This window comes from Ylistrum balloti, unplaced genomic scaffold (genome assembly GCF_031769215.1).
Source record: "Ylistrum balloti isolate Yb309-2 unplaced genomic scaffold, AGI_CSIRO_Ybal_v1 Utg371226, whole genome shotgun sequence".
NCBI lineage: Eukaryota > Metazoa > Mollusca > Bivalvia > Pectinida > Pectinidae > Ylistrum > Ylistrum balloti.
This window is the reverse complement of record NW_026782664.1, coordinates 211,911-231,253: the sequence shown is the minus strand read 5'-3', so window position 1 is coordinate 231,253 and position 19,343 is coordinate 211,911. Positions and strand designations below refer to the sequence as shown.

The 19,343-nt window shown below is 35.2% G+C and overlaps 1 protein-coding gene across 1 annotated transcript; it reads left to right on the top strand.

Annotated features, from left to right (window-relative positions):
* The first annotated feature begins 579 nt into the window (after positions 1-579).
* On the top strand, positions 580-18,811 carry LOC132561571 (vitamin K-dependent gamma-carboxylase-like). The gene is made up of 15 exons (XM_060226257.1): positions 580-619; positions 6,375-6,530; positions 6,773-6,938; positions 7,584-7,662; positions 8,896-9,002; positions 10,110-10,273; positions 10,649-10,821; positions 12,249-12,377; positions 12,558-12,689; positions 13,265-13,422; positions 13,940-14,118; positions 14,555-14,685; positions 15,991-16,138; positions 17,361-17,523; positions 18,026-18,811. Exons 1-15 carry the CDS (start codon positions 580-582, stop codon positions 18,171-18,173), a joined length of 2,073 nt encoding a protein of 690 aa, XP_060082240.1. The 3' UTR covers positions 18,174-18,811.
* The last annotated feature ends 532 nt before the right edge of the window (positions 18,812-19,343 follow it).

The following is a 19,343-nucleotide window of genomic DNA, read 5'->3' as shown; positions in this document are numbered from 1 at the left end:
GAAAATTCATAAGAATTGTAAACATTACATAATTAATTATGTATTATTTTATGTAATTTTTAAAATTCGTACTAATTACCACGGTTCAATTCATCTAGACTTAAAAGCAGTATTTTTTATTAATCTCTATATGGTCATACTCAATCATTTTTATACCTTATGCACAAACATATTATTTCAGGAAATCTCTTCGATGTTATTTAAAGACATAGGTTATGCTTTGTATACATGTGTTATTTGTGTGAAGTAAAAAAGGAAAATACACATTTTCCTTTCAAGTGCCCCGACCAGAAATCAAACCTGGGTGTGTGGCATAATAATTGTTTGTCTGCACCAACTGAGCCAAAGAAGCATGTTCTGTCAGCTGAGTAACAAAGACCATATTTAAGACTATCTACAAGCCACATCCACTCACTCCTTCTAAATTTGTATGATATGTAGTTTCAATATGACAATACTGAAGTGTTATCTGTACTGATAAGGTATCTTGCTGATCAGTTTCACACTGAGAAACCTTTCACATTAAGAAGAAGACCTAGACAATATTAAGTAATCAATACAATACGTATCTGTCTCATGATGATTCTCCCTGTCGACAAGCTGTGTTCATCACATATTGGTGAGTATTTCTTTATCATGTCCAAGTGGAGTGGAGATATGTTATCATGTGACAACAGTAGACAGACAACACATGTACACACAAACAGTAGACAACACATGTATACACCAACAATAGACAACACATGTATACAACAACAATAGACAACACATGTATGCACCAACAATAGACAACACATGTACACCAACAATAGACAGACAACACATGTACACATCAACAATAGACAGACAACACATGTATACACCAACAATAGACAACACATGTATACACCAACAATAGACAACACATGTATACACCAACAATAGACAACACATGTATACACTAACAATACACAGACAACACATGTATACACCAACAATAGACAACACATGTATACACCAACAATAGACATCACATGTACACAAACAATACACAGACAACACATGTATACACCAACAATAGTATACACCAACACATCACATGTACACAAACAATACACAGACAACACATGTACACCAACAATAGACAACACATGTATACACCAACAATAGACAACACATGTATACAACAACAATAGACAACACATGTATGCACCAACAATAGACAACACATGTACACCAACAATAGACAGACAACACATGTACACACCAACAATGTACACACCAACAATAGACAACACATGTATACACCAATAAAAGACAACACATGTATACATCAACAATAGACAACACATGTATACACTAACAATAGACAACACATGTATACACCAACAATAGACAACACATGTATACACCAACAATAGACATCACATGTACACAAACAATACACAGACAACACATGTACACCAACAATACACAGACAACACATGTATACACCAACAATACACAGACAACACATGTACCCCAACAATACACAGACAACACACGTACGCCAACAATACACAGACAACACATGTACACCAACAATACACAGACAACACATGTACACCAACAATACACAGACAACACATGTACACCAACAATACACAGACAACACATGTACACCAACAATACACAGGCAACACATGTATTCACCAACAATAGACAACACATGTACAACAATACACAGACAACACATGTACACAAACAATAGACAACACATGTATACACCAACAATAGACAACACATGTATACATCAACAATAGACAACACATGTATACACCAACAATAGACAACACATGTATACACCAACAATAGACAACACATGTATACACCAACAATACACAGACAACACATGTACACATCAACAATAGACAACACATGTACACACCAACAATAGACAACACATGTATACACTAACAATAGACAACACACATGTACACACCAACAATAGACAACACATGTACACACCAACAATAGACAACACATGTATACACCAACAATAGACATCACATGTACACAAACAATACACAGACAACAAATGTACACCAACAATACACAGACAACACATGTATACACCAGTGGAGTGGAGATATGTTATCATGTGACAACAGTAGACAGACAACACACGTACACACACAGTAGACAACACATGTATACACCAACAATAGACAACACATGTATACAACAACAATAGACAACACATGTATGCACCAACAATAGACAACACATGTACACCAACAATAGACAGACAACACATGTACACATCAACAATAGACAGACAACACATGTATACACCAACAATAGACAACACATGTATACACCAACAATAGACAACACATGTATACACCAACAATAGACAACACATGTATACACCAACAATAGACAACACATGTATACACCAACAATACACAGACAACACATGTACACACCAACAATAGACAACACATGTACACCAACAATACACAGACAACACATGTATACACTAACAATAGACAACACATGTAAACACCAACAATAGACAACACATGTATACACCAACAATAGACATCACATGTACACAAACAATACACAGACAACACATGTACACCAACAATAGACAACACATGTATACACCAAGAATAGACAACACATGTATACAACAACAATAGACAACACATGTATGCACCAACAATAGACAACACATGTACACCAACAATAGACAGACAACACATGTACACACCAACAATAGACAACACATGTATACACCAACAATAGACAACACATGTATACAACAACAAAAGACAACACATGTATTCACCAACAATAGACAACACATGTACACCAACAATAGACAGACAACACATGTACACACCAACAATAGACAACACATGTATACATCAACAATAGACAACACATGTATACACAACAATAATACACACCAAAACAATAAAACACACCAAAACAATAAAACACATCAACAATAAAACACACCAACAATAGAACACACCAACAATAAAACACACCAAAACAATAAAACACACCAAAACACACCAACAATAATACACACCAAAACAATAACACACACCAAAACAATAAAATACACCAACAATAAAACACACCAACAAAACAAGTAAACACAACAAAACAATAAAACACACCAAAACACACCAAAACAATAAAACACACCAACAATAAAACACACCAACAATAATACACACCAAAACAATAAAACACAACAAAACAGGTAAACACACCAACAATAAAACACACCAAAACAATAAAACACACCAAAACACACCAACAATAATACACACCAAAAAAATAAAACACACCAACAATAGAACACAACAAAACAAGTAAACACACCAAAACAATAAAACACACCAAAACACACCAACAATAAAACACACCAACAATAAAACACACCAACAATAAAACACACCAACAATAATACACACCAAAACAATAAAACACACCAAAACAATAAAACACACAAAAACAATAAAACACACAAAAAAAAAAAAACACAAAAAAAATAAAACACACCAAAAATAAAACACACCAACAATAAAACACACCAACAATAAAACACACCAACAATAAAACACATCAACAATAAAACACACCAAAACAATAAAACACACCAAAACAATAAAACACACCAAAAATAAAACACACCAAAACAATAAAACACACCAAAACAATAAAACACACCAACAATAAAACACACCAACAATAAAACACACCAAAACAATAAAACACACCAAAAATAAAACACACCAACAATAAAACACACCAAAAATAAAACACACCAACAATAAAACACACCAACAATAATACACACCAACAATAAAACACACCAAAACAATAAAACACACCAACAATAAAACACACCAAAAATAATACACACCAAAACAATAAAACACACCAACAATAAAACACACCAACAATAAAACACACCAAAACAATAAAACACACCAAAACAATAAAACACACCAACAATAAAACACACCAACAATAAAACACACCAACAATAAAACACACCAAAACAATAAAACACACCAACAATAAAACACACCAAAACAATAAAACACACCAAAACACACCAACAATAAAACACACCAACAATAAAACACACCAACAATAAAACACACCAAAACAATAAAACACACCAAAACAATAAAACACACCAAAAATAAAACACACCAACAATAAAACACACCAACAATAAAACACACCAAAACAATAAAACACACCAAAAATAAAACACACCAACAATAAAACAAGTAAACACACCAAAACAATAAAACACACCAAAACACACCAACAATAAAACACACCAACAATAAAACACACCAACAATAAAACACACCAAAACAATAAAACACATCAACAATAAAACACACCAACAATAAAACATACCAACAATAATACACACCAAAACAATAAAACACACCAAAACAATAAAACACACCAACAATAAAACACACCAACAATAAAACACACCAAAACAATAAAACACACCAAAACAATAAAACACACCAACAATAAAACACACCAACAATAAAACACACCAAAACAATAAAACACACCAAAACAATAAAACACACCAACAATAAAACACACCAAAACAATAAAACACACCAAAACAATAAAACACACCAACAATAAAACACATAAAACACACCAACAATAAAACACACCAAAACAATAAAACACACCAAAACAATAAAACACACCAACAATAAAACACACCAACAATAAAACACACCAACAATAAAACACACCAACAATAAAACACACCAAAACAATAAAACACACCAAAACACACCAACAATAATACACACCAAAAAAATAAAACACACCAACAATAGAACACAACAAAACAAGTAAACACACCAAAACAATAAAACACACCAAAACACACCAACTTCCAGGGTGCTGATGTGGAGTTTCCCCAGGGCCTGATGTGGAGTTATCCCAGGGCCTGATGTAAAGCTTCCTCAGAGCCTGATGTAAAGCTTCCCCAGGGCCTGATGTAAAGCTTCCTCAGAGCCTGATGTAAAGCTTCCCCAGGGCCTGATGTAAAGCTTCCCCAGGGCCTGATGTAAAGCTTCCTCAGGTCCTGAATTAAAGCTTCCCTACGGCCTGATGTAAAGCTTCCTCAGAGCCTGATGTAAAGCTTCCCCAGGGCCTGATGTAAAGCTTCCCCCTGAGGCTCCTGAAAAGGGCCTTCCCCAGGGCCTGATGTAAATCCCTACGGCCTGATGTAAAGCTTCCCCAGGGCCTGAAGTTAAGCTTCCCCAGGGCCTGATGTGGAGTTTCCCCAGGTCCTGACGTAAAGCTTCCCCAGGGCCTGATGTAAAGTTTCCCCAGGGCCTGAAGTTAAGCTTCCCCAGGGCCTGATGTAAAGCTTCCCAGGGCCTGATGTAAAGCTTCCTCAGGGCCTTATGTAAAGCTTCCACAGGTCCTGATGTAAAGCTCCCCCAGGGCCTGATGTAAAACTTCCACAGGTCCTGATGTGAAGCTTCCACAGGTCCTGATGTAAAGTTTCCCCAGGGCCTGATGTGGAGTTATCCGAGGGTCTGATGTAAAGCTTCCCAAAGGCCTGAAGTTAAGCTTCCCCAGTGCCTGATGTAAAGCTTCCCCAGGGCCTGATGTAAAGCTTCCCTAGGGCCTGATGTAAAGTTTCCCCAGGGCCTGAAGTTAAGCTTCCCCAGGGCCTGATGTGGAGTTTCCCCAGGTCCTGATGTAAAGCTTCCCCAGGGCCTGATGTAAAGTTTCCCAAGGGCCTGAAGTTAAGCTTCCCCAGGGCCTGATGTAAAGCTTACCCAGGGCCTGATGTAAAGTTTCCACAGGGCCTGAAGTTAAGCTTCCTCAGGGCCTGATGTGGAGTTTCCACAGGACCTGATGTAAAGCTTCCTCAGGGCCTGATGTGGAGTTTCCCCAGGTCCTGATGTAAAGCTTCCTCAGGGCCTGATGTGGAGTTTCCCCAGGTCCTGATGTAAAGCTTCCTCAGGGCCTGATGTGAAGTTTCCACAGGGACTAATGTTGAGTTTGACATATTTGATGCTTAATACCTTTGCTGATTTCATTGTCATTACCTCAGTTTAAAAAAAATTGAAGGACCAGATAACCTTGATCCACAATACAAAGGTCAAATTTGCTAAAATATTGAAACAACATCCTAATCACAGTACAGAATTGCATATGAGACATGATTTATCTTTGTCCTTAATTATGTTTATAACGACATAAATGACTCAAAAGTCTCTTACTCTTTGCTAATGGACAAAGCTTTGAAAACTGTATAAATAGAACTTGATGTAATAATGTCAAAAACTGCTGGTACAATGGTTGATTTTCTGTCTTTGTAGGTCTCTTGATGGTGATTGACATTCCCCAGGAGAGAGGGATGGCTGTGGCTGACTCTCGCTGGGGAGACAACTCTGTTTGTTATTTTCCTTTATTTGACTGGCTCCAGCCCCTCCCCCTTAAGTGGATGTATGTCGTTTACCTCATCATGTTGTTTGGTAAGAAGAAACAGTCTTGCTTATATGTATGCTGTATAGATTGGTTAGAAAGATTTAGATGTCATTCAATTTGGTGGTCATGCTTTGTTGATTGAACATTCATAGGGGTCATGCTTGATTGATTATATAGATCATTATTGATGTTATATATTGTGCTAAGTCAGTTATATTATTGAAGGCATTATGATATTATGGAGGTCATGCTTGGTTGATCATAATCTACATTTGCTAATTCCATACAGGTGCAATAGGGATCATGCTTGGTCTGTTATACAGACTGAGCTGCGTAGCTTTCTTGGTGACTTACTGGTATGTGTTTCTGCTGGACAAAACAAGCTGGAACAACCATTCCTATCTCTACGGACTCATGGCATTCATACTACTGCTGTGTGATGCCAACAGATACAGGTACTTACTCTATAGTTGATACAGGCTTTTTAGATCACCTTGAAAGCTAAATTAGTAGTTACTGCACACAAGGAAACATTGCCCTCGGTCATCACTTCGGCCCCGGTTAAAACCCCTCATCTTGTTTTGTGTTAAATTCTCCCCAATTAAAATTCTGTTAGCATTTCTTAATATCACTCTTTTAAAGTCCTGGCCAGATGTTTCTTATATAATAGAAACTTAAGTCCTGTAGTGTAACATCGCCTTTGTTTGCGGATATTTGCAATAAATTGGTCTTGTCCCGGTTGTTCAAAAATAAGATCTAACCAGTTGTTAGTGAAAAATTTTAATTGTCACCATTGCACAAACAAGAGTGTTAAATGCAATATAAAGTCTCAAAATAATATCAATCTAGTCTGTCTCAACATACAGCTCTGAAGTGGTAAAGAATGTTGTCAATTTTGTTTAATTCATGTTTAAAATTTTTCACTAACCACTGCTTCTCTCCTACCAGCCTTTGAACAACCTGGGTCGCAATATCACTCAGACAGTAAGGGCTAAATTTCTCAAATTTTGAATGTGATTTTAATGCCTTAAAAATATTAAAGTTTCATTCCACAATCATAAATTAATCAGTCTGTTTTTTTTATTTTTTTGTGAAAACAGGTCACTGGATGGACTGCTGAGGCCTCAGATAAGAAACTGTCACGTACCTCTATGGAACTACACACTCCTCAGATCACAGGTAAAAGTGCACCAAACATAACTAAGAAATTTATGTGGGATGTCAAAATGATGGAAATTTCATATAATTTTTCTTTTTTTTTTTTTTTGAGTTTTTAACCAAAGTTGGTCTGAAACATCCTGCTGAAAAGCAGTCATGTTTTAGGGCATAACTCCTCAGGGGAAATTCCACTGCTGATTTGAACTGATTTTACCTGTATCTGAAAAAAGGAATTGCAGTCATATTTTTTATGAATAAAATTTTTAGTCACCTTGAGGCTCATAAATTGGTTAAGCAAAATTTTGAAATTTATTTTGGCCGTAATTTTAGTTGCCATGGTAACTGGTAACTGTAAGTAAGATTTAACTGCAAATAACCAGTCCTTGGTTATTCAACAGACCAGTAGTAGGAGGATACATTGGGTATTTCAGAAACTGTAACCATGGTAACATTTTCTTGGCCTCTGATAGGTTAAAATTTAAATATTATTTGATTTTGACCAAATCTGGTATATACGGATATAAGGGGATACCAAATACCACTGTATGTGTTTCATTGCCATGACAACCATGCTAAGGCAAATGTGGCCTCTGATTGGTTGAAATTAAAATATTGGCTTATTTCAACAAAATTTCAACAAAATTTGGTCTATAGGGCAATTAGGGAGTGCCAAACATCATTTTTTATGTTTTATCATCATGACAAATATACTGAGGCAAATTATGGCCTCTTGTTGGTTGAGATTTTTACCTAACTCTATAGAAGTATTAGGGAATGCCAAAAATTAATTTTCAACTGTTTTTGACATTTTTCATGGAGTTTTGACCAAATTTAGTATATAGTGGTCAATTTGTAGGGGGTATTAGTTATTCTCTGAATATCAGTTCTAGTTTTTTTTTTTTTTTTCAAATTTCAAATTGTTTATGTAGATTCCGCTTGGTCCCTTCAGTAAAGATCATTAATGAGATATCTTGTTTCTATAAGGAATTTTCTTATCATTCATAGTGAAGGTAGCTCTCTGGACAAAGAGTTACAGCTGTATATTGTGAAATTTTAGCTTAGTGTTTTCTGTGTCCAGTATCAAATTTGTCCTTCTCTGTATTAAAGTACATATATTTCAGCTTCAACATCAAACTGTCAGCCATTATTTTATTTTCATCCTATAGACATATTTGCTGCAAAATTTTTCTGATTAAGTAGTGAATTGTAAAAGTTGATTCCATGATAAAAACAGGAGTTGTGTTTACATTACAGATATTCCTGGTATACTTCATAGCTGGACTGAAGAAGCTAGACATGGATTGGGTATCAGGCTACTCTATGCAGTACCTGTCCAGTAAATGGGTGTTTGATCCCTTCAGGTCAGTGACATACTGGCGAGCTATTTATATATACCCCACTGTATCAGTAAGGTCTATATTGGCTTGTAGTACTGGCTGTATATATATATATATATATATATATATATAAATATAACTTTTCTTGACATTGACCTGGGTCCAATGTATGATAGTAAAATCTTTAGAAATTATGGAAAGAAATTATTTTCACATTCATACTGCATGCGGATTGAACTGTATGTATGTTCTTCCACCTTACATTGTGTTTGTGTTAGCCACACCTCCTCTAGTCACATGTGTCTAGTCTCGTGTCTTCTTGCACCTATGCAGAGGTTAAGACATCTATGTAAACGACAACTTTTTATTTCCCTTTCCACTTCTGTGACCTCTGTGCAATTGATGACATCAGTATTTAAAGATTGTGACTGTGTAAAAATTAATTTGAAAATCATACAGAGTAAATCTTATCTGAGGATAGACATTTTCATAAGTGAAATAAAGCAGAGAGCTTGTGGGTGGTTGGGTGGCGCAGTGGTAACGCACTCGCCTTTCACTTAGCCGACCGGGGTTCGATTCCGGGAACGGACATGAAAAAGTAAGGGGTCACCTGCCCGATCATGTGGGTTTTCCCCGGGTACTCCGGTTTCCTCCCACAATAAGACCCCTCGCACGCTTACATCCGGGCCAACAAGAGTGATTAGTATAAGTTGACATAAGCTGTTTCTCAATTGTTGTAAAATAAATAAAGTTTATATTTATTAGAGAGCTTGTGTTTATTTTCATCTGGTATATTTATGTAATAACATACATCAGGACTTCGGGAAAATAGCGATGCTATCTGGAAAAGGAAAGTAACATGGTTGAGTTCCTTCCTAAACTTTCAACGAAATATGAATAAGTCCAGAAAATTGATTAAAATTAAAAACTTTCCCCCAAAATCAATGATCGGGTCTTCGAGACATGCACTGGAGATTTATAAGTTCCAAAAGGTCAAGGTCGCTTTTTCATGCAACTTAGATCTGATGTCTTGTAAAGTGGCAAGGTAAACATACCACATCCTTATTTTGCCACGTCAGTATTCTTAAACGGTACATAAAATTCAAACATAAATCCTGGTTGGTGTTGTAGGTTACTGCTGACAGATGACCAGATCGACCTGTACATAGTCCACATCGGGGGACTCACACTCGATATGTTTGTTGGATTCTTCCTGTTTTTTGACAAGACGAGACCGGCAGCTATGTTCTTCGGGGGATCTTTCCATTTGATGAACTCCCAGATGTTTAACATAGGTCTGTGTAAGATAAAATTAAGATTGTCTGCATGTATTATTTTACACTGTTTTCCTTTTATTTCACTGAAATAAAAAATTTCATGTTCATTTCATAGTGATACTGTGTAAGATGATTCATAATTTGTCAATTGAAATTGCTTCAAAAATAATTCATGGTTAGTACCACAACTTTTGAATAACTTTCTTTGTTGAACTGAAAAGTTTGTTGTGACAAAGGTTAAACATCTACAGGAAAGCAAAGAGACAAAGAAATTACCTCAAATTTTTAAATTATGAAAGTTGTAAATTTTTCTACAAATGAAGGGCATTTTTAGGATGAGAATATTCTTTGAAGCTGAAACTTTAAATTATAACATGAAAATTTTATCTACAGGGATGTTTTCGTACACAATGCTGGCTACCCTCCCATTGTTCTGCTATCCTGATTGGCCAAGGAGATTATTACAATGGTGTCCCTCACCAGGTGGCGCAAAGTCAGCAGAGGACTTACAACCAAATAGCCATTGTGTATACAAGTTGGTCAAGTCACAGACAAACAAACAAGAGGTATAGAACATGTTGTTGTTTGTTTAAACTGTAGCATGCTGCAAATATCTTTTTTTTTTTCAATTTTACCAAAGTTCATGTTTTTTTCACAGGTTCAAATTTTTCTGGCCTTTTCGAGCAGTGTTTTTTTTGGCTCCCTGAAAATTTTCAGGGGAGCATATAGTCGCTGTCTTGTCCATCCTTCAAATGTCCTTCTTTCTGTCTGTTCTTTTATGTCCGGAGCATAACTTTGCCTATAGTTAAGCAAGGATCATGAAAATTTGTGAATACATTAGTCATACTAAGGGGATGTGTAATGTATCAAATTTAGGGCCTTTGACCTCTCTATTATGGTATTATTACCCTTTGTTTAAATTTTGTGTCCAGAGCATAACTTTGCCTGCTTTTTTTTAAACAAGGATATTGAAACATGATGTATACACAAGTCATACAAAAGCAGGGTGCAGTGGAGCAAGGTCAGGGGCCATGACCCCACAGTACAGAGTTATTGCCCTTTGTTGAAATTTTGTGTCATGAACATAGCTTTTCTTCCATTAAAACTAGGATCATGAAACTTTTGTAGATGTTGGTCATATTGAGAGAATGTGCAGCATATCAAATTCAGGGACAGCAACATTTTAATTACAGAATTACTGCCCTTTGTCAAACATTCATGCCGAATTAAGCTGTTTTTCCAGGAGCATTTGTCAGTGTCACTGATAATCTTGTTTGTATTTTTGTATTTTTTGCAGTTTTACCAAAGGTTTACGTTTTTCACAGAGTTCAAGTCATTTGCTATTTTCCAAAAGTGATGTACCAGAAGTTTATAAAATAAAAAATTAGTTGTTTTTCATCAAAAATAGGATCTACCGTTTTCTCTGTTAATTTCAAGCTGAAAATAGTGAAATTTGGATCCCCAAGAAACAGTGATCTCTTACAACATGAATAAGTAAATAGGGTAAAAATAAAATAAGGAAAAACGGAGCAAGGCAGTTTGAATTTGCTGTTGAAGGAAAAGGGGAAGTACCACAAACTGTCAGTTTTATGTTTGTGTCTGTCTGTTCACTTGTTACATATTTTCGTAGGGTATATCAAAACAGACTGGATATTACACTGAATGTGCTTTTTGAATAAGCAGAGGTGTAAAATTTAAATGTATTTGATTTAATTTGAAGAACTAGCATCAAATCATATTTCATTGGCCTGTAATATATCCATTTCCTGATTTTTGAACACTGTGCACTTACTGTAGCGTAAGGACAGTATGAAAGACAAGTGTTCCTTCTGTGACTGGAGACGTAATAGTGGGCGTAAAATATGTTAAAATGAATAGATAGATCAAAATATCTGTGACAATGACCTACAAATCCGAACTAATTCTTTGCCTCTTAGTTTGTTAATCCACACGAGAAACATTGATGCATTATCCCGATTTTGTCCATTTACAGGGTATCTCCGCATATCCTAAGTCAACTTGTAGTTCCACACCGAGTCTCCGCCATAAATTCTTCTCCTGTGTGGCCATTCTCTACCTGAGTACCCAGTTGTTTCTACCATACTCCCACGGCATCACCAAGGTAACAAATTTTATAGTCACTTTAAAATCTAGAATCCAGTAGTCAGTTTGGCCGTTGAGACTACAGATGTGACTGACCATTGGCCAGCGCTAATCAAATGATATTTTCAGAGCATAAATACATATCACGCAGGATCCCTGAGTGATCGTTTGTTTGAGCCATTGATTTGAATAATTACAGGGTTATAACACATGGACTAATGGCCTGTACGGGTATTCATGGGATATGATGGTACATTCCTGGTCCACACAGCATGTCCGTATCGCCTACCACGACCGTGACACTGGTGAACAGGGCTTCCTAGATCCACAAGTAAGTTTCAGGCCTTTCAATAAGGATTCAATTCTATTTACCGGATCCTAGAAAAGTTTGAATTATTGAAAGAGTTTTATGAACTGAGTTTAAAGTATAACATTTTAGGCAAACAAAGGATAGGGTTTTCAAATGAGATTTTGACAATTGTTAGTTTTCTTTCTGTCTGTCAGATTGGTGTAGTGATATTTAAGATAAGATAAGATAAGACAAAAAAAAAAAATCTCATTTTTGCATTCACTCAGAAGCATTACTGTTATTCTTAGAAAACTTGAGGATAAGTTCTTTACTGGAGGCAAGTATAAGCTCTAAAAAAGTGCATTCCTACTGGCATAGATTGTGCTTTAGTCTAGTAAGACATTAAAGTGTAGCAAGCCAGATATCTCACGTTGATCATTAGTGTACACACTGAAGTGTAGTAAGTCAGAGGTCGAGAATACATCGAAGAAATATTGCATTGATAATGATGATATATAGTTTAAATTTGCATGGCTAACATCAATACTATTGAGATGGTCAGTCATTCATCATTGAATGCAATTACATATGTTTAGATCCAACATTTACTTCTGTAGGCTTGGGCACCAGGAAGAAATAACCGGTGGTCAAGTCATGCTGACATGGTTAAGCAATATATGACGTGCATAGCTGACCGTTTGACCGAGTACAATATCACCAATGTCGAGTTATATTTAGATGTATGGAAGTCTCTCAATGACCGCTTCCAGCAAAGGTAAGAACTCATTGTAATGACATGCATAGCTGACCGTTTGACCGAGTACAATATCACCAATGTCGAGTTATATTTAGATGTATGGAGGTCTCTCAATGACCGCTTCCAGCATAGGTAAGAACTCATTGTAATGACATGCATAGCTGACCGTTTGACCGAGTACAATATCACCAATGTCGAGTTATATATATGGAGGTCTCTCAATGTTCCAGCATAGGTAAGAACTCATTGTAATGACATGCATAGCTGACCGTTTGACCGAGTACAATATCACCAGTGTCGAGTTATATTTAGATGTATGGAGGTCTCTCAATGACCGCTTCCAGCAAAGGTAAGAACTCATTGTACTTGGACACTAACTGTCCATTAGAAGGACAAAGAGTTTAGACTTGAGCATCATTTCCAATGTTGCAACCGAGATTGAATTTGCCAATAATATCCTTCACCTCAGACTCAGTTCCAGGATAGGGTACTTTTAGAGTTACGTCGATATAAATTTGTGTTGTTTATGTTGTAGGGTATATGACCCCAAGGTTGACCTACTTCGAGCGCACTGGGGACCATTCTCAAAGGTTTCCTTTAGTTTTCCTTTACTGACTCATCTGTCTGATTGGAGAAAGAAACTCTCAGAGATTCAGGATGAACTTAGTAGCTCATCAAACTACACTGATGTTGTGTTTGTAGCAGATTTTCCAGGTATCGCATAAAAATACAATATCATGTTTAATTTTATTTTTCAAACTTCACTTCATGTATGTTAGTTGTTGGAAAATGCAAAAAAAAAAAAGAAAAAAACATAAAAGATATTTAGACACCAAGTGACCCAAAGCATACTTTATCAGTTACTTTATTTCTTTACTTTATCGGACGTGTTGGTCAGTCAGTCAGGGTCTCTTAGTTGTGGTCAGTAGTATGTATCTTAACCATTTGGAACAGAAAACTGTTTTGTTGCTCAGAATAAAGAGGATTTGTATTGGGAAGTTCCATTTCCAGATCAAGAGTAGGGTGATGCATATTTTTAATCTACATGTGTCTCAACACACCCTGATAAAGATGTGATGCTGCGTTGTTATATATTTTTAAATTTGAATACAATAAAATAGATTCATAGTAAACATGTGTTTATTTTCAGGACTTACACTGGAAAACTACATACAGCCTGACCTTGGCAACACAAGCATTACGCTTCTAAAAGGCAAAGTGATCGTGGAGATTGTAGACAAGAAAAAAAACTATACACTTACGGAGGGACAACAGATTCAGGTATTGTCGAAAATCTTTCAAAATACTTTCACTTGATGAACAGTAATGGGTTGATTAATTTCTAGCTCGCCTCAATGGCAAAATGTCAGTCTTTTTTTTTTTTATCTGCTGCTGTCCTCATTCCATTTGTCAATTTTTCAAAAAATCATGTCTACTGTTCCAGAACAGCTGGTCAGACTTCAACCAAATTACACAAGGGGCCAGTATTTGAATCATAATATATATTTTGCTGTAAAGGCCTATTCTGTAATTATACAGGTAGAACTAGGAGATTAGATAGACAGATTCTGACCTACTTGTACTAGGTATATCAGCCGCAGTAACCTTGATCTTAAATTAGAAGGAGAAAAGGAAAGTAAATTATATAAAGAGGCAAAAAGAAAAGAACAAGAATCTGAAGCCTACATCTATCGGGTTCGAGGACCACCATGGAACAGAAAAATTGTTCGCATCAGTAGAAAACGAGACATTTAAGCCAGGAAAGTTATACCATATTAAGCACTGAAATATAAATAGACCTATATCTCAATCTTTCATGATGAACAATAATTTGATCTCTCAAAACCGTAAATTGCTAAGTCACTATGTAAAGATTTATTTCCTCCTAAATTGTATGATATATCAATTTTAGATATGGACATAGAGGCATTGTTCTGCCTGTGTCCATTATTAACTTAACTTAACTTAACTTAACTTGATCTAGCTATCTTGTATTTACAATGGTAGTTTATAATTCACACATGTAGAGAAACAAAAACCTTGGATAAGCATGTCGAAACGTCTATAATGAAACCGACGATTTCCTTTGGCATGATAAGAGCAACCAGGCTCTTTCTGTGTGGACATCAAGAAAAACGGCAGTAATTGGTTATAGTCTATCGACATACCAGTATGTTACCACATTACACAGAGAAGCTTGACCATACTTAATGCTTAACAGTCAATGTAAGCCAAAGGCTGTTACTGCTACATATCAGATGGATTTTTCCTGATATACATGTGTTAGATTCTTTAATTTAATAAATAAAATTATAGTTAGTGGGCAGCCATCTTGTAAATTAACAGTAAAACTTATCCCTTTTTCTCAGGGTTTCTGTTCTCCAACCCCAGACCCAGAACAAGGTCATTGATTCTTCACTACACCACTGGTAACCACTCACACAAAAGTCTGTATATCTGAATAACAATTTTGTTGTTTGTGAAGCTGCATATATCTATATATATGATGTGGTGATATCAATATTAACGCAAGAATGTAGTGAGAGGTGATGTATTGATATGGTATTTTATTGTTTGTTTATGAAGGTGCCTGCTGCTGCTTTCCACAATGTACACACAGTATCGTCAGAGCCGTCCTGTTATATGTATATTTTTATCAATACCACAATGGAAGCCTTCGAGCTCAAGTTGGAGGAGTACAGGCATGCTGTCAATGCAATGGCCAATGGCACAGGTAATTTCTATCATGTTAAGACTTAATTTTCAGCTTGTTCCTTACTCCGTCCATCACTTTTTTTGTCCCTTCATCCACTACACTTCCTGAATATGTAACGGAAAGGATCGTCATAAAGAAAAATTTGGCAGATGCACAGTGAGGATTTGATAGTGCACATCCTTTTTTAAACTTTCCCAGTTTTCAAGATGGCCATCACAACCATTTTGAAATTTGATATTTGAAGACTGTTACTGCTGTTTCAGACCTCAGGAAGGAATCTTCTTTAAACTTTACTGATAAATTTAGTATGTGTTGCAAATGCTACTTTTGAAGCTTGAATTTTCAAGATTGCCCTCGGCCACGATTTTTTAATTCGGATACATAATGTTTGTTTGCAATATTTTTCAAGACTTTCTTCGGAAATCTTCTTGAAACTTTTTGAACATATTGTGAATATGACGGAAATTTCAAGATACATAGCAGGGACCATTTTGAATGTTGACAATCAAATTTAAGAGACACATGTTGTCTGAGTCCTTGTACACAACACTTTCAAAGCTTGATAAGATATTTAACATGGAATTATCAGCCATTTTAAATTTGGTAATTGAGTTTACTAGCTTTCTCTTGAAACCTACAATAGGGATGTTTTTAAACAGCTGTAGGAGAGCTTCTGAGGTATGGTACTTTTTTATCTTGATATCTTTGATGAAACTCACTGAGGTCACATAAAAGTTCTTTCTGTGGTATATACATGTATTGTGTTACCAAATGAATGGTTGTTGCAGGATGGGATCCCAGACACCATTTGTATGGATTTTTCCGTAGATCCAGGTTAAAGGTCAATGTCGTGGAGGAAATGTTCTGCCTTTCTCTTTAATTATGGCAAAATCACATCATGAAAACTGTTTAAAAGAATAGGAAGGCAAATGACTTGATTATGAGAAAAAAATGTTTAAAATGTGTCAAAGATACCAGGCAGACAGGCGAAACAGAAAAATCTAGCAGTGAGTAGTGTATTGTGTCCTTGTTTTTATAGGAGAATAGTTAGTCCCTTATAAATTAGGAAGATATACACCAATGTTAAATGAAAAGTAACCCAAAATAATGGACAAAACATGAACATATTGTAAATATATCTTCTGTTAAACAAGGTGTCTTATATGAGCCGATGAAAAAAAAATAATAATAGAGTTTCTTTTCTATTACACAAATGCCTCAATCTTTTTGCATTAAGCAGACAAAACAGGAGAATTGATGAAACAATTTGATGATGATCCTAACCTCCATCAGTACGGTGAAAAACTGGCAAAGGAAGGAAGGCAGAAGGAGGAAAAGACGTATTCACCTTGGCAGATAGCAACTAGATTTTTTAAGCGCAAATACAAAAAGTTTACACGCAGGTATTTTCATATTCGTCTTTCAGATCAGCAATTTTTAAAATTTCAAATCTTTTATCTTAATTTTCCTGCACAAATACTCTCATCCAAATTATCAATGCAAACTGTAAAATTATGCTTTTTCTGTTTTTAATATAATTTACAAAAAAAATTATATATAGCCCAATCCAGTTAGAAATTTACATTATTTATAAACAGAATTCTATGTGACCACACAAAAGATTAAAAGATTCAGTATCAACCAAAATGGTTTGATGTTATGTATGATATAAAGAAAAATATTTTTCAGCCTTGTCACTTGTTTTGTTTGCTTTGTTTGTTTGTTTGTTTGTTTATTTGTACATTTTGATATATCAATAATGCTTGTTACATCAGGAAAACTGATTTCAAAGTTAAAGAAAAAACTTAAAGTCACTAGACGGAAAGGTGAACTCATTAAAGTGACATTATTTGTGTGGATCATGATTAGAGGTGTCTCATTGTTGATTTTTTCCTCTGGTTCCAGTTTTTCCTTCGTTCACGGCGCCCTAAAGAGCATCATCTTTGGTGATTCTTTTGATGATTTTTGTCAGACTTTATACAAAGAGGAAATGGACCAGAAAAACCAAGAAGAAATGGATATCAGACTGCAAGGGACAAACTCCCCACTATAGACTGTATGGAACTTTACTGATGAAACTGGTATTTGAGAAAGAACATTGCGATGATTTGGGGTACTTTTTGTTGAAATAAGCAACATGCATTAAACAAGTAACATCCTAGGCTGAAAGGGCTAGAGCAATTGAGAAAACGGTGATACTTGTGGTTTTACAGGAAAACAAACCTGGGTCACCTCAGAGAATGACGAGTATGTTACCAATGTACTACCTGAGCTGTTTTGTCCTGCCATCACCATTACAGGGTCAACGAATTGCCAAGGAACTTTGGACTGGAGAATAATTCTTGACATCAAGTGTTTAGTAGGCAAACTTAAAACTGTTATAGGATAGTTGTAAAACATGTATTTCTTTAATCATGAATATCGGTTGTATTGTCTGTGATGTTGTCACAATATTGTTGAACTTTTATCGGAAAATTCTTTTTACAAAGTATTATTATTATTATAACAAAGTATTTGGAGTGTAGGCAGACAGTTTGGCGACAGGAAATCAAATATTGAATTATTTTATTTTATTTTCATATATTTAATCAATTAATTCTTTAAAAAAAAATATTATTATATGTTTTAGATATTTTTTTGTATCAAAATTAATTTTTATTGAAGCATATTGGATTTATTTTTCATAGGATTTTACATGTACACTTTTACATTTCAAAGTCCCATTTTTATTTGCATATACAATTAAATGTTAAAATTATTTGTTTTTTTAACCATGTTTTGAACCTAACTACATACAAGTTCCATATCAGTAAGAATGCATTCTTTATCTTCTTTTTTTATTTTTGTGTTTATAATCAGTAGTGGTTTAGATATTATAAATGAGAAGCCGTAACAGCATTAATTTTTCTAGATCTTTGGCCTTTGTTTGTCTTTGTTTATTTTTCTTATGTAAAAGAATACCTATTTTTTATAAAAAGTTTCTTATTCAATAAATATTCCCCCCTTGTTTGACATATCATAAGAGATCAAGATGAGATATAATGAAAATAATAAATGTGAAATTATTTATTTTTTGGTCAGTCCTAGTTCATTAAAGATCAGATTTATACACAGTATGCAATGGTGAAGCATCATTTTTTCTTGTCGGTCATCCATCCTTTTTTTCGTTTATCAATTCTTTTTTTTTTTTTAAATGTTTTACACGTCAAGAACAACATAATTA